Source organism: Hypomesus transpacificus, chromosome 22 (assembly GCF_021917145.1).
Source record: "Hypomesus transpacificus isolate Combined female chromosome 22, fHypTra1, whole genome shotgun sequence".
Classification (NCBI taxonomy): domain Eukaryota; kingdom Metazoa; phylum Chordata; class Actinopteri; order Osmeriformes; family Osmeridae; genus Hypomesus; species Hypomesus transpacificus.
The window spans coordinates 13,101,195-13,123,290 of NC_061081.1; the positions used below are offsets into that span (position 1 = coordinate 13,101,195).

The 22,096-nt window shown below is 48.2% G+C and overlaps 1 protein-coding gene across 3 annotated transcripts; it reads right to left on the reverse strand.

Annotated features, from left to right (window-relative positions):
* Nucleotides 1-360: 360 nt before the first annotated feature.
* On the reverse strand, nucleotides 361-19,223 carry LOC124483804 (coronin-1C-A-like). Of its 3 annotated transcripts, none has more exons than XM_047044338.1 (11): nucleotides 17,168-19,223; nucleotides 10,943-11,142; nucleotides 5,822-5,944; nucleotides 4,627-4,756; nucleotides 3,984-4,165; nucleotides 3,678-3,797; nucleotides 3,325-3,429; nucleotides 2,785-2,930; nucleotides 2,383-2,440; nucleotides 1,895-2,137; nucleotides 361-1,522 (listed from the first exon to the last, which is right to left on the reverse strand). In XM_047044338.1, exons 1-11 carry the CDS (start codon nucleotides 19,131-19,133, stop codon nucleotides 1,403-1,405), a joined length of 3,393 nt encoding a protein of 1,130 aa, XP_046900294.1. In that variant the 5' UTR covers nucleotides 19,134-19,223; the 3' UTR covers nucleotides 361-1,402. The 3 variants fall into 3 exon arrangements, with proteins under 3 accessions (XP_046900294.1, XP_046900296.1, XP_046900295.1); XM_047044340.1 differs by lacking the exon at nucleotides 17,168-19,223 and adding an exon at nucleotides 14,260-14,402; XM_047044339.1 differs by lacking the exon at nucleotides 17,168-19,223 and adding an exon at nucleotides 14,260-14,402 and having other exon boundaries at nucleotides 10,943-11,149.
* Between the last annotated feature and the right edge of the window lie 2,873 nt (nucleotides 19,224-22,096).

Sequence of the window (22,096 nt, forward strand, 5' to 3'; positions counted from 1 at the left end):
AGGAAGTCAGGAGCAGAGAGGCCCATTTTATAGGCTCACCATGGCAACGACAACCGTGGCTACGTGCTTTTAATGTTTGTTTTGACAGCACATCTGGATGCGACACTGCTGGGAGCTAAGAACATCTCTCCTCACGGAGTATCCTTTTACACGCCATAGTAATGGGTCTCGTGATAACATGTACAAATTTGTCCTTAGAAACAGCCTGTATGAAAACAGTCTTCCTGCTCATTAAAGCAGTTCTTTTAAACAACAGTCTGCTCGTTAAACTGGTGGGATTTTGGTTAGCTAGAAGATACACTGACCACGGTCCTTTTAAAACCACACACAAAACAGTCATTCAAAGAGAGAGAAGTCAGAACAAAGGGATTTATTGTGGAGAAGACATCTGCATGAGTAAAATCTTTATTGCATGCACAGGACTATTTGTCAGAGGGTTCAGTGAAACAGGTGCTGAGAGAGTGGTCCCTTCACAGACAGCAGGGAGTCCTACCTCAGTTTGACCCTTAATACCAGTCACAGAGTGACAGAGGCACCACTACATTTACACAACATTTACACCAGAGCGCCACGGTTCTCCGAACCGCCTCCAAAACGCCCTCCCCGCCCCACCCTCCCTCCCTCCCCACCCCCCACAGTTAAAATCTAAAGCCCGTAAAGAGCAGGTGCTAAAAGTAGCCGAAGGAGCCCCTTCACATTCACCCACCTGATGCTTATGAACACGAGCTGTGGGCAGAAAATCGTGTTTCTCACTCGTCAGCAACAGTGTAACAGCTATAGTTTGGAGAGAGAGAGAGAACAAAAAAAAAAAAACAGCTCTTCTTGTTGACTAATTCATTTCTATGAGAGCCTGTGGAATGTACAACAGGAGAGAGAAGACACACAAAGAAATGAAGGGTGTAGGAGTGCATGGACACGCGCGCACACACACACACACACCGTTTAAATTTGGCAGCACGAAAATCAAGGGAATATGGCAATACTGATGGTTACATAAAATCATTGATATTATCGCAGCAAGTACAAACTTCACAATCAGAATGTCCTTGACCACAATTTCAAACAATAACAAAACCCCCCAAAATAATTAAGACTTCAACAAAACCATCAACAAAAATGGCAGTTATACGTTTTATCCCCGGTAAAAAGGTGGACGATGGATCGCAAGAGTTTTTTTTTCTTTGTCAGTGTTTTAAGAGGGAGGAGTGAGAGGGTTGGCATGACGACAGAGAAAAAAAACGTCTTGGAATGTGTCCTTGGGATTGTCACTGGGAAAACACCAAGCGGAATGATGAAGCCGAATTTTCAATTTGGCAGTGACTGGCCCCGCCCACGTGACTCTCTCCAAACCGAGGATTGGTCCTGAGAAGGGGGGGGGGGGGGGTGGTGGGGGTGGGGTTTCCTACATGGCGACCTTGGAGACCTGGTCCTCCAGTTTGGCGATTCTGCGATCCTGTAGGGTCACGAGGTCGCGCAGAGACTTGACCTCTCGGAGCAGCTCCTCCATCTTACCCTCGTTTTTCTGTAGGGAGGTAACCAGGGAGGACACCATCATCATCACCACCACCATCATCACCATCATCATAATCACCACCACCACTACCATCATCATCATCATCATCATCATCACCATCATCATCATCACCATCACCACCACCATCATCATCACCACCACCATCATCACCACCACACTCACAACACATCGTCAGCACCCTCAGACACACATCTCACAACTTGTCTCCACTTACAAATACTAAATCAATCTGAAAACACTTAGCATCGCTCCTTCCTACAGTCATCCACATCTGCTGTAGTACTGTGTTATTTCTCTCAAGCTAGCCTTCCCTGTAAATGCGATGGGCTTGTCAACCTGTCTAGTCCCACTCCTACTTACTATTGAGGGCTGTGGAGAGGCCTGTTTCTGGGCCGGTGAGGTGTGCTCTGCTTTAGTAGCCGGTTTGCTCTCCAGAACGTTCTTCTTGACCACCTTCAGGTCCCGGTTCTTGCCGGGCGCGTAGCCGTTCTTCAGGGAGATGAGGATGGGCTCGCCGTTCTTCCCGTCAAACCACTCCTCCGCCTCCAGGGCGCAGTCCGGCCCCGCCGTGTCCGGGTACAGGTCGTCCTGGAACAGGTCCGACTGCGTGCGTGTGTGTGTGGAGGAGAGAGGATGGAGGTGGAGGAGAGAGGATGGAGGGAGAGAGAGTGAGAGGCGGAAGGAGATGGTGAGCGAGGGAGAGGAAGCGAGAAAGAGAGAGCACAAGGAGTCAGACGGTACAGGTCTATTTTGGGAATATTATACTGTGTCATTAAAGTCCTGTTACATTTGAATCAGGTTTGATGTTGCAGTTAACGTCTGGTAACAAGAACAGGAAAATGACCAACCTTCCGTGGAACAGTCATGATGATCGGCTCACACTTTCTCTCATGCAGTTTATAAAACCTACAGGAAACACATAAAAGTATACATCTTCATTGAAGGCAGGGGAATGGGTTCGATTCCACCCCGTGTCATTTCCTGTTTGCCCCCCCCCCCTCTTTCCCCCGAAATGTCCTGTCACTCTACTATATAATGAAAGCTGAAATTCCTGAGTCTTTAGAAAAAAAAGATTCAAGTATTCAATTAGCACATTCTTTTGTCCAAAGTGCATATAGAACAGGAAGGATTTGACCTCTTGTTCTGCAGTCAAATGCTCTTAACCCAGACACATTCGATCCCCATCGCCCTCTAGTGGACCAAATGAGTATAAACATCCGATTCTCTCTAGTCTAGAATGCTTCGAGTACCTGGCGATCTCGCATTTGTTGACGTCCAGACCTCTCTTGGGCATGTACCCCATTCCTCGCTGAGGCTCCTTGCTGCTGAAGGTGTTGAGGTAGTGCACGAACGGAGCCTCGTCCGTGATCTCAAAGTAGCGGATGCTGCTGTCGCCCTGCAGGGGGAGAGGACGAACGATGGATAGGGAGGGAAAGGAATAGGGAAATGGGAGAGAGAGAGACAAGGAGATGGAAGGAGACGGGGGAGAAATATGGAGCGGTAGAAGAGAAGGAAAAGAGAGAGAAAAAGAGACAGATACAGACAAAGAGAGATAGACAGACAGACAAAGAGAGAGACAGACAAAGAGAGAAAGACAGACAGAGAGAGAGAGACGTGGAGAGGGTTGGAGAGGAGAGAAAGAAGAGAACGTCAGCTCGGGTGAGTGTCCTGATCCTACACTTCAGATCCTCAGTTCTTCTTAATCTTTTGTTATTAAACTACCAGAGGAAAGCCAATTCTGCCAAAGGGGACATCCCTGCTGAGGGGGGCGGAGCCAGCAGCAGACATACCTTGCCACACAGGTAGACCACGTTGGTGTCTGGGTCGTAGAAGGGCAGGAGGACTCCGTTGCTGGTGTCCATCTCGTGGACTGATATCGGCTCATCCATGCTTTTCTGATAGCAGAGGAGGAGGATTGTGGTCTGGTAAGATCTGTCTGCTTTTGTGTGTGTGTGTGTGTGTGGTGAGGTAGCGAGGGTTAGTGTGTGTTGTCTATGCATGGTGAGGGGACCAACAGGGTTAAGGATAGTGCGTGTGTGTGTGAGACAGGGTTAGACCGACAGGGTTAAGGATAGTGTGTGTGTGTGTGAGACAGGGTTAGACCGACAGGGTTAAGGATAGTGCGTGTGTGTGAGAGACCTACAGGGTTCCACAGGGCCAGCTGCCGCTCGCTCATGCGGCTGAAGCCGGTGGTGAAGATGTTGCCGTCGGCGAGGAAGATGGCTCTCATTGGTCGAGCCCCCTCGTGGGCTTTGTCCTTCTCCTGGAAGAGAGACAGCACGGCCTTGAAACAGCGGCTGACAGTGTGTGTTTTGTCTAGGTGGACTGTGTCTGTGTGTGGATCTGCACGTGTGCGTCTCCGCTTGGCGTCTCCGTGCGTTCATCCGTCTGTGCGTGTCTGTCTGCAAGGCACGCCAGTGCCACGTCGGTAACAAACATGGCCGCTCACCGCCACCAGCTTCTCCTTGCGCGGGTCGATGACGCGGACCTTCTTGTCCTTGCAGGCGGTGCAGATGAGGCTGCCGTTGCGACTCCAGCAGGCGCTGAAGATCACGTCGGGGTGCATGTCCTCCAGCGTGATCATGGCCTCGCCCGTGCCCACGTTCCACACGATGATCTGGTTGTCGCAGCCTGAGGGGAAGGAGGGAGGGAGGGGGGTTAGCATCAACGGAGTTAGCATCAACAGGGTTAGCATCAACAAGAGTTAGCATCAACGGGGTTAGCATCAACAAGAGTTTTAAGAGCTCATTTGTTCCAACTTGCATTACATTTCTCAATGCTGCTTGAGGCTAAAGTCTATGTATAAATGTTAGAGTGCCTTTATTACGGTGATCTTTTAGCATGTATTATTATGAGGTGTATGTATGTGTTATGTTATGGGATATGTGCAATACTGTTAAGTAACTGTTGATGCTGTTTGGCTGAGGATGTATTGTTTGTCGTCATTGTGACTGACAAGGCATTTCATGACGCACCACAGAGTCCAAGACAAATTTCCCTGAGCGGGACAATAAAGTTAATCGTATAGTATCGTAACCAAGGACCGACGTAGGATCAGGACCAGGGGTATGGGAGTCTGGTGGGGCCCCTACCTGCACTGAGGAGTACGTTGCGGGCGGTGGGGTGCCAGGTTACGATGCCAACCCTCTTGGAGTGTCCCTCCAGCACGACCACCGGCTCCGACAGGGCAACGGTCAGGCCGTTCTCAGGGATCTGCCACACCTGGACACACACACACAGTATCTTGAAAAAAAAAATTCAACAAAACACCAGAGGAAAACCTTTCTGGGATGTCATCAAGTCATACCTTTAGACGTACAACCCACAATATCACTCATTATCAGCCCTATACAGGATGGGAGGGCCTATGGGTAATAGCTCCATGGTAGAGCTTTTGACTGCATATCAAGGTTCAAATCTCGCTCTGCTAATTGCTTTGGATGAAATCGTCTGATAAATGAATGCATTAGCCTACATTACACTTGGCACTGTGTGAACAGGGTGCATTGGCTAGGAGCAGCCTGCAGAGGGAAGCAGGGTGCTTCTCAGGGGGAAAGGCCCCATCAGAACAGTAAGAGAAGAATCAAGTTGGCATGACAACATGCCTGTGTTTTCACAGGATTGAAATGAAAGACTTGACCTACACAGCAGTTGATATCATCACTGGTCATCACTTCCTAAGAAAGGCCTTCATGTAAATAATGACTTAAGAGTTTGAGTTAAATAAGGTTTTATCCATTAACGGCAACATCCACATATGCAGATTACAATATCTACTTATGCAGTCATAACAAATAATACTTAGCCAAGATTGTTTTATGAACTTGTTTAGTTGACGTGTTCTCCAGCTCAGGCCGATGTGCTGCTGATCGGGCCCGGGCAGTGTGCATTTATCCATGTGCATTTCAGAAGACCAAATACGTCTAAATAGCACAACCTTTCATGGGGTTGGTCGGGTGAGGTCATTCTATCCAAGTATCTGATTTCTGTCTTGAAGACACACAGAGCCTGTGTAACTCACCAGCGGAGGCGGTAGAATTACAACTCTCACTCAGTGTTCTCACACTGAACCACTTAGGACCAGTTAACCCCATACTAAACGGCTCCTACGGTTTTAAATAAAATGTTAAAATGTTTCTATATTTTTTTGGGGGGGATTAATTTTCCTCTGTGCTTGAACTGTGGGCATATGAAGCCTTCTGTGGCAGTGCTTGTGGGGGAAAAAGCTATTCAAACTAAAATAACTCAAACCGGCCCTCGAGGTGAAAGGGCCCCTCAGGTCCGTACCATGACAGTGCAGTCCTCCGAGCCGCTGGCGATGACGTGGTCGTTGTGAGGGCACCAGTCAATGTCCAGCACAGGCCCCGTGTGACCACAGACGGTGGGGTAGGTCTTGTCTATGCGACCAGTCTGGGGGGAGAGAGAGAGAGAGAAACAGGTTAGTGTGGTAGGTCTTGTCTATGCGACCAGTCTGGGGGGAGAGAGAGAGAGAAACAGGTTAGTGTGGTAGGTCTTGTCTATGCGACCAGTTTGTGGACAGACAGACAGGCAGAAGGTGAGTGGGAGGACTGGAAAGAGATAATGAAGGGGGGGGGGGGGGGCTGGTGAGAGAGAGAGAGAGAGAGGGGGGACTTGAGGACGGCTTGGTAGAACCAGCTGGTGGAGAAGGTGAAGTCCATAGAGATGCTTATTCATGTCACTTTAGCCACCATGTCCGTCTGAACATATGGTGCTGGTCCTGAGTTCATGGAGATAACGCTCGTCTCCACAATCACTTTTCTTCACCTCTTTCTTGACCAAGCGTCACCCCTCACACCGGATTAAACATTTAAAAGCATTTTTAAAAGCGTGGACGGGCTGCAATTCCCAACAAAAGCTAAATCAGCCAATCAGTGCTCGTCCAGATGACATCATGCACCCAGAGGTCAAGCAGTGACCTCTGGTTGTCCCCCGGATCAATGACAGATGAGGACAGGCCAGGGACACTCCTTTATGCTCTCTGGGTAATCCTGTCTGACAGACGGGTAGAGGCAGACAGACAGACAGACAGACAGACAGACAGACAGACAGACAGACAGACAGACAGACAGACAGAGAGGGCAAAGAGAAGGGCAGACAGACAGAGAGGGCAAAGAGGAGGGCAGACAGACAGGCAGGCAGACAGAGAGGGCAAAGAGGAGGGCAGACAGACAGGCAGGCAGGCAGACAGAGAGGGCAAAGAGGAGGGCAGACAGACAGGCAGGCAGGCAGACAGAGAGGGCAAAGAGGAGGGCAGACAGACAGACAGGCAGGCAGGCAAAGCAGGTCTCAACCTTCTGCCTGAATTCACTCCGGGCCTTTGTGTTAGCCACCCCCCCCCCCCTCTCTCTCTTTCTGTCCCCCACGCTCTCTCTTTCTCTCTGTGTTCCTCCCCCCCCTCCCCTTCCGTTCCTCTACCCCCACTCTCTCTCTTCCTCTGTTCACGAGTTGTTGGGCCTGTGGTGATGTCAGTGACCTCAGCATCTCTACATTTCACACTGATAGAGGTCTGCTTTTAACTCTCAGAGTCAGAGCTGTGGCATGTGTGCCAGGCCACCTGATAGCAGCCCGACGTCTTCAGAAGAGAACCCAGCATTTTCGTCCGCAGCAAATAGTTGCTGAGCTTGGCGTTCTCCCCCCAAAACTTGTACTTGTCTCTCAACCCCCCCTCGCTCATTCTCTCTCTCTCCACCCCTCTCTCTCTCTCCCCCCATCACACCATTGTAATCAATACACATAGCAGGAAGCACCAGGATTGTTTATGAAATGCAGTGGGGAGGGGAAGGGGAATGGGGAGGGGCAGTGAGGGGGAGAAGGGAGGGGGAAGCTATCTGATCACACGCCCCATGGGGCTACACTCCCTGCCATTACCTCAGTTGTCACGGTAACAACTAGCCAGGAGGGAGGGCAAGAACAGTCATTTTGATTTCTGCTCCCAAAGTGAAGAGGACAGGGGCTGGAGGGGAGGAAGGGGCTGGAGGGGAGGGAGGGAGTAGAGGGGAGATATTGTGGGGGGGGGGGGCTCTGTTTGTCCAAGGCTTTCAGCAGACATGTAGTATTTAGGATGAACACTAACACTCGGCTGCTGCTCTGTTCACTATCTCTTCTTCCCCAGAGTTAGAATGAAGGGTGTAGATCAGAGGCAGACCGAGTGACTGCACGTCGACGACGTCGTTTGGATAAAAGCATATGCAAAATGAATATTTGTTTTCTTACGTGTAAGATAGGACACACTAACCTGACTAGCTGGATAACTTCAGCCTACCTGGCTGTTAAGGGACATGATTATAGAACTAACTTTATAACAGCCTTGTTAAAACCCGTTTGTTCAGAAGCGACCCCTCATATTAAGCTCCAATCAACCTCACCGTTCTCCTAGGGAAGATACTGACGAGCAGCTGGCACATAGTTTACAGTGCTACGTCAACAGCATCAAGATAAATCCAAAATAAATGAACAAATTTTTTCCTGTAAATATCACCTCAGGGAGAGGGAGTGTAAGAGAGAGCGTGAGAGAGAGAGAGAGAGAGAGAGAGAGAGAGAGAGAGAGAGAGAGAGAGAGAGAGAAAAGCAAGAGAGAGAGAGCAAAAGTGTGACAGCAAGAGGGGGTTGAAAAGTGATTAAAACGAAGGAAAAGAAAGATACAAATACTTGTAGAGGAAGAGAGAGAGAACAGGAGACAGAGGGATAAAGAGAGATAGAAAAGGTTTGAGAGAGGATGGGAGTAGGGATGTCACGAGAACCGATACTTACGGTACCTTCCGATGCTAAAATAACAAAACACCGACGATGCCCATTTTTTTGAAGCACCGTAAGTACCGTGAGCGCCGATGCCAGATGTTAGCATCGGTGCTGCGCCTTCAGGAGTGTTCAGTCAACGTTTACATTAAGAAAAACAAGATAACAACTGCTGCTTTAGCGATCGCCCCGCTTCGACTTGTTGACAAGAAAGGCAAAAAAAGTAGTTTGTGTTTGAGGCAGATGACCGTGGCGTTATAATTAATCCGCAGAAGCCATTATGCAAAAAATGCTACCGCAGTCTTCAGACCAAGGGGGAATACTTCCAATTTAGCTAAGCACCTGAAAGATCGTCATCTGGATTTGTTTAAAGAATTCAAGGCAAGTTTTGATACAGTTCCAGAAGAGGCGCAGCACCGATGCGAACATCTGGCATCATACAAAATAAATCAATGTTCGTTGAAGTCGCGGCGAAATTCTGAATACATCCAAAGAATGCTCTTTTTCTGTTTGTTTAATCTGTCATACTAAAATACACGTTACATGATGTTTGAGATGGTGGGCACGTGTGTTACAATGGCTTATGTACATAGTTTAGGTTAGCTGTTTTTAACGTTAGCCCATAGCTTAGAAGGTAAACTCATGTCATGTTCATCTTGTTAGCTGAATGGCTTAATTGCACGTTATTATGTTGTGCTATGCTCTATTGCACATGTTTTGTATGTCTTTGTATGACATTTTGCTATTTTTCAAATATTTTAAAGAAGTTCATGGTTCAAGTAGCCTACATGGAATCTTAGACAATCCTATTTTTTTTTTACCATGGTATCGAAATTGGCATCGAGAATCGTGTTATTTTAATGGTATTGGCACCGACTACTGAATTTTTGGTATCGTGACACCCCTAGATGGGAGACTGAGCGAAACAATGACAGATATATCGATAGAGAGAGAGGGATGGAGAGAGAAGAGTTAGGGGTTGAAGACAGGTCACTAACTAGGCTAATCATACAGGCCAGAGGACTGCAGGCACAAAGCTATATGCTATTGACAGATACACTACATTCAAACTCACACCTCTACAGGCGTTGCCTGGCTTATACCCCAACCGTATACCCCAACCGTATATCCCAGCCTGATACCCCAGCCTGATACCCATAACGTGCCTTCTCACTCTTTTGTAATGACATTCATTAGACCTTGTTGTAAATATAATGACCATGGCACTATGTAATTAATCGGTACTATGTACCTACAATGTTACTATTGGTATCGTTATGTAGTTACATGGTAGTTATTGTAACTTTACTGTAATGTATAACTATGATGTTGTTACTGTAAATGTTGCTATGTCGTAGCTCCATGGTAGCTTGTGTAGCAGCGTAGCTAGAGTCCAGGGTGAGTGACAGAAACAGATGTTCCACCAGATGTTTGAGAGCACCAACCCAGGCGCATCCAACCGACCCAGGAGCATCCAACCGACCCAGGAGCATCCAACCGACCCAGGAGCATCCAACCAACCCAGTCAGCATTTTCATCAGTCCCACATAATGCATGTCAAAATGACTCATGTTAATATTATGGCAAACTGGTGCCAATTATATGGGGAGTCTTCTAGGATTTGGGTATAGCTCAGCACTAGTGCATTGTGAGAGGTCGCAGGTTCAAATCCGATAAAAACCTCTGCTTAATTAATACATTATTATTATGATCATCTTCATCATCATCCAGCTTCAGATCTGCAAAACCTTGTAGTTCAGCTTCTGTTGTTGCCACACTACCTGGAAAATCATGTGCTATACAGTAGCTTATATTTACTGATCAACCATGTGGCCTAATTGTGTCTGCCCCTCCCCCAGTCAGTGTCCCAGGGTCAGCCAGGCAAGCCTGATAGTGGGCGGGGCATGAAAAAGCTGTAATATCACACTGATTAAAGGCCATGAATCGTCTGTGGTTCACACCGGCACCACGCTGTAACACGGGGCAGTGTCATGGAAACAGGAATCCAACTGGTCAATCCAAATTGTGTCACTATTGAAACTTCCTCTGTATTTCTCAGGACGAAAAAAATTTTAAAGACATAAAAACACTGAATGAAGTATCTTGGATTACATCCTCATTTTTTTTTGCTGGGAGAAGACACACGAAAAGAAAAGGTTTCACGAGGAAAGATTCCCTCTCAAAAATTCAACCCTCTGTCCCAGAATCCACTAGGCAACACATGAATTCAGCCAATGGGGAGGGAGAGGAAATGGTCCTCTCGGCTGACATGCAAAGAACTGGACCTCCATATATGGTCATGTCTGCTGACAGTAGGCGGGCTAGGGGAGGGGAGGAGGAAGAGAAAACACAGGCTGTTGCAGCACGCACGCTTCTCCCTGCAGACAAGCTGCTTGCTCTCTAAAGCCATAACGATGAGAGCATTGCTGTATTTCTCTCTCTCTCTTTCTTTCTTTTGGCTACTACATTTTCTTCCGTAATCTCTCACAGATAACGTTACTGAACGTGGAGTGTTAGCATGGACGAACAAACCAAATGGAGTATCATCCTCTCGTTTGATAGAGAGGAGGAACACAGGAAGGAGAGGAGAAGAGGGATAGGAGGAAGAGGAGGAAGAGGACACAAACAGAGACGCCCGACGGCGGCGGTCACCTTCTGTAGAGGGAGGACGAGGAAGGCCCCGCCCCCGCTGGCCTCGATGATGAGGGCGACGAACTTGGGGTTGACGGCGCAAAACGAGCTGTCCCATGTGACCCGGGAGACGCGGATGTCGTCATAGCACTGGTCGTTCTTCACCGCCTGGCCGAAGACGTGACGGAACTTACTCTGTCGCACGACTCGCCTGAACATGTCTGCCATCAGAGAGAGAGAAGAAAGAAAAAGAAAAGAAAGAGAGGGATGGAATCGGGAGAAGGAGGAGAGAGAAGAGAGAAAGGTGTCATAATTACAACTAAGTTCAGCGTTATTCAGGGCTGGCGTTTCCACTTACGAAACCACAGTGGTTCTGCCTGCCTGTCCATGACATCATTCAGATGACTACAGCACACACTGGGACACTTACGCAGGACTAAGTGAATGTCCCTGGGAAGTCTCACAAAACTAGATTTACTCCACAGTCCAGCTGGCCCTGACAAGAGGATAAAGTTGCCTCACCATCACCCCCCCCCCCCCTTTCACCACCACCACAAGCCTACCCCCCCCCCCCCCCCCCCCCCCCCCCCTCCGTTTTTTGCAGGCTGGTATCTGATTACCCAGGGTGTTCACAGCACATCTCTCCTCCTTGCTAGACTGGTTTACAAGGCCGCCGTTTGCGTCGGCATGCCCCGAGTCCGAGCGAGCAAACCCGAACCGGGGTGGGACTGGACCTGGAGAGGCTGGACCAGGAGAGGCTGGACCAGGAGACGCTGGACCAGAGGAGAGGCTGAGATGGTGGGGCTGGTATAACAGGAGAGGCTTGGCTCGTGTTCATGGTCTTCGTCCACTCAGACTCTCGACCCAAATGACACCGATACCACTTAACAGGCTCACGTCCCAATAGCAGCTAACCACTGCACAGTCCAACATAGCGTGGTCATCTTTTGCTGACTGTTTCCTGTCGAAGCAGAAGAGGACCATCTGCAGGAAGTGGAGACGAAACTCCGATCTGCCCTTCACATGGCAACAAGCACCCAACCCCCAGCCGTTGACTTGACTGCAGATCACAAGTTTGCAGGTTCAAAACACCCCTTCCCAACCCCCCCACACATCGATTTAGATAAAAGCATCTGCTAAATAAATTACATAAATTATTACAAATTGCCTGTCGTTCAGCCTTGTTCAGCAAAGAATGTGAGAATGGCCTGTCTACAGTGGTTTAATAAATGGGTTTCAATCAGGGGCGTTTTCAGGGAGCTGGGACATATCACCGTGCTGTTCCGTCGTTCCATCGAAGTTGTGTGAATGAGAAGTGGAGGTTCTGTGTGACATTCTAGCAGCTGTGCTGAAGCACGCCCACTACCCACCTCCTGCCATGACTGCAGACCTCGACACTGATTACTCGAGCTCAGATATGTTCAGAGAGCATTTAGAGCTCATTGCTGCTTTCCTCTCCTGCTCCCTTCTCCTCCTCTCCTCCGTTCTCCTCTCCTCCCTTCTCTTCTCCTCTCCTCCCTTCTCCTCCCTTCCCCTGTCTTCCCCTCCCTTATCCTTCCTTCTCCTCTCCACAGTAGAGGCCAGGGTGTTGTTTCTGAACCAGGCCCCTCTCACCACTCAGATATCCCCCTGGGTGAAATCTTTCAGCAGAGGGCACAGGCTATTCGGATCCATCCGAAACACTCAGTCAAGGCTGCATTACCAGCTCAGGATGTAGCTGGAGGTTCTTCTGACTGGGGTCAGAATGCTTATATAGTTTTAATAATAATGGAGCAGACGCTTTTATCCAAAGCAACACAGGGTGGGAGGATTCAAAACGATCTGCAGTTAAATGCTCTACCCCTGAGCTATTCCCGGTGACAACGGGTGTTAAAGTGTAGAAGATCTGGTCCGAGGATCAGATTACACCATCCATGGTGATGGACAATAGAGGATGTAGCTTAGTGGTACTGTTTGACCCGCAAATCAAGAAGTTTCATGTTCAAATCCCCCCTGTACATCGCTTTGGGTGAAAGCGTCTGCTGAAAAAACACACTGCATTAGTTCTACATGATCCAGAGGGCTGAACAGGTCCCGGGTCTGGCGTCCTGCACTGACACACTCTGTGAATGGCGGACCGGAACAGTTTGTTCTTTTGATGGTTTTGCGGCTCGGTGGCTGATTTGGGCCACTGACGAGGCTTTCGCACAGAGCCCTCCTGGTCTGCGATGTTCTCCTGCTCTATTCAGCGCATGGGTTATTAGTTTCCACATGCTGACCTACTTTCCCCCCCTCAACATGGTATATGACATGACAGGGGCTCTTCAGCCAAGCTGTCTTGACATCAACCACCAACGTTAAGGAGAACAAGCCATGAGGTCTATGGTTTGAGCAGTTTCACGTTTGTCTAAAAAAATGTGCTTCAGTGGACACTTGTCTAGGTTGACACAGATTTCTTGTGTCCGCCTGAACATTAGCTATTGATTAGGTCACTGAGATATCTATGTTTAGGAACACAGCTGGGATTCCAGATTTGGGTATTATTGTGTCAGTTCCGCAGCATCTTACAAACTCATAAATTGCAGAATGACGGTACAATGGGCAAATCTAACAGATCTAATGCACAATCTATCTAATCTCTGAACAGCTGGTTAATATTACTGGCCTCTAGCACCAGTGAGCTCTGCTCCTCCAGAAGACGCAAATTAATCATTTCATGACCTTTGTGAGAAAGCATCATTGAGTGCACATCATTGTAGGCATCATTGATAGCCAAAGAGCAATTACAAAAGCAGTTAGATGAATGGCCATTGAAAGTGACGTGTATGCCATAGATTCCTCGAATTCTACCATTGATACACATGAAGTTATGAATGGCGATAGATTGGGACGCAATAATGTGGCATGTGCAGACAAACAATCAATGGGCTCGGTCACACAAGCAATTGTGTAGTGTTTCTTGCTAGTTAGCCTCCCTTGCTAGCTAGCGATGTGCTAATGATAGCTAGATAGCCATTTCCTTAGCTATCTTTGTGCTTTGCCATTTTTGGGAAAATACTTCACCAGCCAATGAGCATACATGAACCTAGGCTAGAAGTCAAAATCCAGATTTCTGCACGAAGGTCCATATAAACACAGCTAGGTTGATGGATAGTATGCAAGCCAACTAACACGCTAGCTGCGCTCATTTGGAGAATAGACCACCGCCAGTGAGCTATTATGACGCAAGTGCAGATTGTATCCATGGTTCTTCTGGTTTCTCCCATTCATATCAGCTAGCTAAATGGTGCGCAGCCCTACACGCAAGATGTTCACGCAAGATGTTCAATGCAAAATCGAGACCGGTGAATTTTACTTACCTCCTAAATCTATGCAAGGTTTTCACTCAAACGCGAGGTAATCAATCTGAAAACATGAATATAGGTGATCCCTTATCCGTTTGGATGTCCCTTCTCTCAACAATCGTTTGTCCGTTCTTTCCCTCCTGACTGCAAGTCTATGAACCGGAAGCAACGCCCAGTTTCATCCCCACCTATATCATTTAAAGCATGAGGATCTTAGCATCCCCAGGATCCTAAAATCATATAATGAGTACTTTCATAAAATGCTGATAATACAAATTAGACAAACAATAATAATAATTATAATCAACTTCACAACAATGACTTAATTTCAAATGAAACAATGGAAATATCCATGCATATCATGATCATGACTCTTATTCATAATCATTATTCGAACAACCGCAACCCAGTGTTTTAAATGTGATATTCATGTTAAGGTTTCTGCACCTGCAACGGGCAAATTACTGTATTTATTCAGTGTTATAGGAGAAATGTATATTCAAAAAATAGTGTGAAAATTGAAATAACCTCATTGATTTTTTGTAAAATATCTACACACTAAAAAAAAAAAAAAAAAAATCGTATAAAAACAACAGTGCATCAAGCCATCCACTGCTCCAGACTGCTTGCTGTTCCAGGATTTTTAAAACCGTTTTTTTGCTGAGCTCAAGCGACCTCAAGTGGTGATTACTGAGTATCTCATCTTTACCGTATGAGCGTGTATGACGGACATACACTTATCTTACTGTAATATAGTTCCGATCACATCAACTGCACAGAGGAGCACATTACTAAACTTAGCTAAAACGTACACTTGTGATGATTCCCCCAATGTGCTTATAAGTCTATTTTCAAATGTATTCCACGTACAGTGCCCTCCAAAAGTATTGGAACAGTGAGGCCAATTCCTTTATTTTTGCTGTAGACTGAAAACATTTGGGCTTGACATCAAACGATGAATGTGAAACCAGAGATCAACGTTTCAGCTTTTATTTCCAGGTATTTACATCAGGATCTGATGCACAAATTAGAAAATATCACCTTTTTGTTCGAACCCACCCATTTGTCACGTGAGCAAAAGTATTGGAACATGTGACTGACAGGTGTGTTTTGTTGCCCAGGTGTGTCCTATTACATACATTATTCAATCAATAAATACCACTGAATGTCTACACTCAGGTTCAGATTGGGTAAGATAGGTTTTGTCTATGCAGACTGTATTCAGAGGTGAAAACAACATGAAAACCAGAGCGCTGTCTTTGGGTGAAAAACAAGCAATTGTGAGTCTTAGAGAAGATGGAAAATCAATCAGAGCCATTGCAGAAACATTGGCCATAGCCAGTACAACCATTTGGAATGTCCTGAAGAAGAAGCAAACTACTGGTGTACTAAGTAACAGACGTCGAACAGGTAGACCAAGGAAAACATCAGCAGTTGATGACAGAAACATTGTGAGAGCTGTAAAGAAAGACCCTAAAACAACTGTTAGTGAGATCAGCAACAACCTCCAGATGGCAGGAGTGAAGGTATCACTATCTACTGTTCGCAGAAGACTTCCTGAACAAAAGTACAAGGGCTACACCAGAAGATGCAAACCACTCATTAGCAAGAAGAATAGGAAGGCCAGGCTGGAAATTGCCAAAAAGTACAGAGATGAACCTCAAAAATTCTGGGACAAAGTTTTATGGACTGATGAGACAAAGATTAACTTTTACCAAAGTGATGGAAAGGCTAAAGTTTGGAGAAAGAAAGGAACTGCTCATGATCCCAAACACACAAGCTCATCTGTGAAACACGGTGGAGGTAATGTCATGGCTTGGGCTTGCATGGCTTCTTCTGGGACGGGCTCATTAATCTTCATTGAGGATGTAACACATGATGGCAGCAGCAAAATGACCTCGGAAGTCTACAGAAACATTTTGTCTGCCAATTTAAGGAAAGATGCAACCAAACTGATTGGCAGAGCCTTCATCATGCAGCAAGATAACGACCCAAAACACACTGCCAAAACAACAAAGGAGTTCATCAGGGGCAAGAAATGGAAGGTATTAGACTGGCCAAGTCAATCTCCAGACTTAAACCCTATAGAGCATGCATTTTACCTGCTTAAGAGGAGACTGAAGGGAGGAACCCCACAAAACAAACAACAACTGAAAGAGGCTGCAGTGAAAGCCTGGGAAAGCATCAAAAAGGAAGAATGCAAAAGTTTGGTGACGTCAATGGGTCACAGACTTGCTGCAGTTATTGAAAGCAAAGGATTTGCAACTAAATATTAAGTCTTATTCACTTATATGTTTTAAGTATATCTGTTCCAATACTTTTGCTCACATGACAAATGGGTGGATTCAAACAAAATGTGATATTTTCTTAGTTGTGCATCAGATCCTGATGTAAATACCTGGAAATAAAAGCTGAAACGTTGATCTCTGGTCTCACGTTCATTATTTGATGTCAAGCCCAAATGTTTTCAGTCTACAGCAAAAATAAAGGAATTCGCCTCACTGTTCCAATACTTTTGGAGGGCACTGTACGTTTTCAGTTCCGAGCCATTGAACAGTTGTGCCTAAATGCGAAATGTGACAAAAATAGCTCCTTTACAACACAGGGCTCTCAGGTGTCAGTGGTATCTGTAAGGCAGGGACATACAGGGATTGATATATCTATATTTATGTGTATATTTAGAGAGAGAGACAGAGTGAGAGCAAATGAGAGAGTAAGACAAAAAGAAAAACTGAGATAGAAGGGAGGGAGAGAGAATGAGAGAGATAGAGAGTTTGAGAGAGATAGAGAGATAGATAGATAGAGAGTGATGGAGAGAGAGAGAGTGAGGGAGAGAGTGAGTGAGAGAGAGAGAGTGAGGGAGAGAGTGAGAGAGAGAGATCGACAGTGGAGAAAGAGGAGAGCACGTCAATAAAGCCTCTACCTTTCTTGGGCGGAGGCTTGGACTCTGGTGGCCTCTCCGCGGGCTTCTTCGTGGCGTCGAAAGTCTTCTTCATCTGGGACACCTTGAGACTGGATCCCTGCTCGCTTGGCCCGCCGTCGGGCCTGGTGTCTGGGCCTCTGAACGAGTCCCTGTGACGTCTGACCTTCTGGTGCATCTGGTTGGTCTCCTTAATGAGCTCAGACACAGGCTTGTAGCAAGACACCTCGCTCTCCTCCACAGCCTCGCCATCGCTACCCTCCTCTTCGTCGCTCGCTTCTCGGCGGTTGCCGCAGTCACATGAGTCCCTCCAGCTGACCCGGTCAGGTCGGAGGTTGTCCTCCGCCCTGGTCCTCCACACGACGGGTTCCACTTCCTGGTGGTCATCATCTGTAAGGCCAGCTGTGACCTCTGACCCTGGAAATGCACCTGAAGACGCAAATGGGTTTTTGGGTTTCTTAGGTATGGGAGGAGGTGGACCCTTGGATTTGGCCCGCGTTTCAACGGGAGGTCTCACTTGCAACATGTCTAGGTTTTTCAGCTCCTCATCCCTGGAGCGTTTCACCATACGCGCCCAGGCGTCAAAATCGATAATATTTCTGTACTGATCCTCTCTGTGAGCTGCTCTTCTGCCCTGGGAGAAATCATCCACAGGATCCACATCTGGGGACACGTTGCCCTCGGAAGACGTGTCCTGGCAGGGGAGGAGGAATAGGTCCCTGGTGTTCTCTCTGTTCAGCTGACCCTGCCTCCTTCTCTCCTTCTCCCTGTGAGGGTGAACACCTCCTTTGCTCTTCTTCTCTTCCGAAAGCTTCGCCCACATCTTACTGAAGGCGTTTTTGGGCTTCTTGGGTACAGGCGGCGGAGGCCCCTTCTTCCTGGCCCTCCCCTCCGGGTTGGACTCCATCTCAGCCTGCACATCAGCCGTGTCTCCGCTGGGCTGGGCCTCTCTCTCCGGCAACAGGTGACTGACGGGTGGCAGGGTGGTGACGGCGCTGAAACAAACAAAGTCTCTCTCTCTCTGCACGGTGGCAACCTGTCGCTCTCTGTCAAGGTCCTCCGGGACGGCCAGGGGGAGGGGAGGGGAGGGAGCCAAGTTGCATTGCTCCATCGAGCAGAAGGCTGTTTGGAGGTGTGGTAGCTTGGAGGCCGGAGAGAGAGCAGACGTGTCGCGTTCTGAGGGTCCCCTCTTCTTGTCTGGAGCGCTGCGACTCTGAACCTTCGGTGGGGAAGAGGCGGCCGCCATCTTGAACCCGGGCTCCTCCTCCTCTACCTTCGCACACAGGCCAACGTCACCCCCGACTACATTGGTTCTCTCAGTGACACACTCAGCAGCGTTTAAGGGATGCGCGGTGGCCGTGGTTACGTTGTCGCCAGGGAGTCTGTCAGTTTCACCGTCCATGTTGAGTCGGACCAAGTGATCATTCACGCTCTCATGATTCGTGTTTCCTTCGCTGACTTGATGATTGTCCAGTGCCCGCCCATCCCTTGTCCTCATCAATGAGTCACCTGTCAGGTGTGAGGACGAGGGTAAGGATCTTTTATCTAGATGATCCAGAACCCCCATTCCATCACAAGCGTCCCCAACCTCATCAGCGTGTGTCCAACGTTCATCCTGCCGAGACGGAATTCCGTTCTGACTTTGCCTTGGATTTCTTCCAACACGCCCAAGGTTTTTCTCCATGGAAGGTTCCCCGGGGGAAACGGAACCATGCTGACCAGACATCTCCTGAGGGGGTTTCTTCCCAGGGTGCCCTCTCGTCTCACACCCCCTCTCCCTGCCCCCTGCGTCCTGGCCGACCCCCTCAGACGGCACCCGGGGTGCGTCTTTCTCCACCGGCACAAACCCTTCCTCGGAGGGATTGGCCGCGAGCATCCGTTCGCCGTCTCTACCGGCGTCTCTGTGACCCGTCTGTGGTTCCCTCGCCCCTCGCCCCCCCGTGGCAGATCCGCTCCGACTCTCGGCCATGGTTTCACTCTCTGCGTCTTCCTCTTCCTGTGTGGTGGGCTGCGAGTGATGTCTCCTCTCCTCTGGGCTCGGGGTTGTTTCTGGCTCAGCGTTACATGTGACAGCATTGCCCTCTCCGTTCCCTCCCTCGCTCCCTCCCTCCTCCCCCGCCGCCCACCCCTCCGAGCCCAGCGCAGGGCTCATTGGCTCCCCCCGAGGGGTGTCTGCCAGGGGGGCTGGGAGATCATCTAACTGCTCTGTTTGGCTGCAGACGCTAAGCCAGTCTGTGCTTCCGTTGCCCCCAGTGCTCCCTGTGCTGTCAATGCTGCTGGCCTGGTCTTCAGGCTCAGACGAGGGCTCATATCCTGCCACCCTCTGCCCCCGCCCGCCACAGCCTGGGTCTCCCTCCTTCTCCGACGGCTTGTCTTGCTTCTGGCCCATGGTTTATCTCTCCCACTGTGACGAGAGAAGAACACAGAGAGACACAAGTAGCGGGTCAGCGCACAAACCCACCAAGCTTTATAAATGTGAGGCATCATGGTGGCACAGGTCTGAGTCGACACAGGGCCTCGCGCCAAACCTATCCCACTCCAACACCAGGTCTCTATCTCTTCCACCAAACTCTCTCTATTTCCATCCCTCTTTTCCCCTCCCACCCTCTCTCTGACCTCCCTGTCCCTCCTCATTCTGTCTGTGTGGAATGCTAGGCTATAATTAAAGCGAGTCTTACTGCAGCCAATGACTCAGAGGACTAGGGAGGAAATGAGACAACAAGGATAATGAATCAGTCACCAGTTGCCAAGGTCAAAACCAACCCATTTGGAGTCGATCCGAACGAAACGTGACAATAACGTGATATCATTCTTGCATGTCAGTACCTGATTGGAGTGGGTTAGCAAGTCAAGAAACACACCAAAGACGTGTTGACTCGTGGTTGGAAGTCGAACGATTCATTCTGCGCATATCTACACAAGCAGCCGCAACAGGCCTGTCAGCATCCCAGAACGAGCGGTCATTAACCGCGTCCGTCCTGCGTCCTTCCCTCCTAAAGCCATCCCGTGTTTACCTTTGCTTTGACAACAGGGACCACATTAAGGCCGTCTGGAAACATGGATCAGAGTCACAAGGGCTGTGGCCTTTGAACTGGATTGTTGGAAAGTGTGTGCGATAGACCCAGCTTCAACATGTGACATGATAGCTTGGAGAGATTATGCAAGAGGCCGCAAGATCAACAGGCTTTGAATGGGTATGAATTGGCACGCGTGTTCTCGGTAGTTGTGGGAGCTATGTGTGAGGGTGTAGCTCAGTGGTTAGAGCACTTGACTGCAGATCAAGAGGTCACAGGTTCAAATCCCCCTGTACTGGATGCCCTTCAGATAAAAGTGTCCGCTAAATGAACAGTGTTATTATTATTGTTTAGCAAACAAACGACAATGTCCATTACGATATCACAGATCCCACTCACATATCAAACACCATGAAAGATTTGTTGATGGATGTTGGAAGATGTTTGTGAATTTGTTAAGAGGAGGCTTAAGGGGATGAGTATAGCTCAGGAGAGCAGAGCATTTGACTGACAAACAAGCGGTTACAAGCTCAAATCCTTCCCTTTGCGTCGCTTTGGATGAAAGAGTGTGCTAAACGAATCCATCACATGATTGTGTTAGTGGATGTTAGCATGTGGATACAGTTTAAACATGTTGACAGGAAAACTGAAGGTTGAATGGGATATCTGATGTGTTCCCGGGGTGCCAGGTGATTGAGGACAGACAGGTGATTGAACCTCTTGAACCGGCTTCTCTAATCCCGCTCCGAGCCGCCGACGCTATTTCAGGCTTAAGTGGTGCTGAGAGGTGTTCGCTAGTCAAGGTTTTTTTTTTCTCTCTCCACCAAACTCATCTATTTGGTTGTCCTAAGAAACTTATACATGAACCGATATCTATACAAACCTAGATTAAATCAATCCAGTCTCATGGAGGATAATAAGATCAATCTCTTGGCTGACTCGAAAGGCCTGTGAACATGTAATAAATATTTAGAAACAAGACTTCAGTTTCAGTCAATCAAAAACTTCACAACGTAACAAGCCCAATTGAGAACCATCGACACAGACATTGTTGCTGAGCGAACCTCTATTTCCCCAAAGCTGGGGTGATGTTGGAGCTATAAGATAATGTTACAGTGGTATGCCACTGCACGGCTCCACAGTGCTGTATCTGAGGGGTTATTCTGGGATGGATGTGTGCAGGGTCTTATAATGGCAGCAGCTGGCACTGCAGCTGTGATGAGCCTCACCCAAATATCCCCTCCCCTAACTCCCTCTCCTTCTGTCTCTCTCTCTGTTCCTCCCTTCTTCTGTCTCTCTCTGTTCCTCCTTCCTTCTGTCTCTCTCTCTGTTCCTCCCCTCTTCTGTCTCTCTCTGTTCCTCCTTCCTTCTGTCTCTCTCTCTGTTCCTCCTTCCTTGTGTCTCTCTCTCTGTTCCTCCCTCCATGTGTCTCTCTGTTCCTCCCTCCTTGTGTCTTTCCCTCCCTCCCTTCCTGTTTCTCTGTTCCCCTCTCTCTCTACCTCCCTCTCTTTTTGTGATAACTACCCACATCCCCTCCCTCCTGCCCTCCCTCCCTCTCACTGTCTGTCTCTCCCTCTCCATCTATTTTTCTCCCTTTCTCACTCTCCAAATAACATTGACCATTAATGGGAGGCTTGTGACTCTCAGAACAGCAAACTATTAGCAGCTCTGAAGGACCTCACACAGGATGCTGTTAAGACGAAAACATCACCAGGATTACCGAGGACACAACTTCCAGGACTCATAACTTCCAGAGTTAGAGAAAGGCTCAAGACCGGCCAAGGATAGAAAGGCTCTGGATCAACCTTAGACAGAGAGTTTGTTCTAGAGAACATGGCACAGGTTGACCTAAGGTCATTAAAAGAGATAACTAAACAAATGCCTTTGCTAAATGTTGTAGATGACATCACCACAGAGG

What these genes read in the sequence shown, in the direction of transcription:
- LOC124483804 (XM_047044338.1), bottom strand. Translation starts at nt 19,133, where the DNA reads ATGGCCGAGAGTCGGAGCGGATCTGCCACGGGGGGGCGAGGGGCGAGG. An exon ending in CGGAGGACTGCACTGTCATG is followed by an intron (nt 4,757 to 5,821) that starts GTACGGACCTGA and finishes GTGTGTGTCCAG; the next exon opens with GTGTGGCAGATCCCTGAGAA. An exon ending in CCTCTCCACAGCCCTCAATA is followed by an intron (nt 1,523 to 1,894) that starts GTAAGTAGGAGT and finishes ACCTCCCTACAG; the next exon opens with AAAAACGAGGGTAAGATGGA.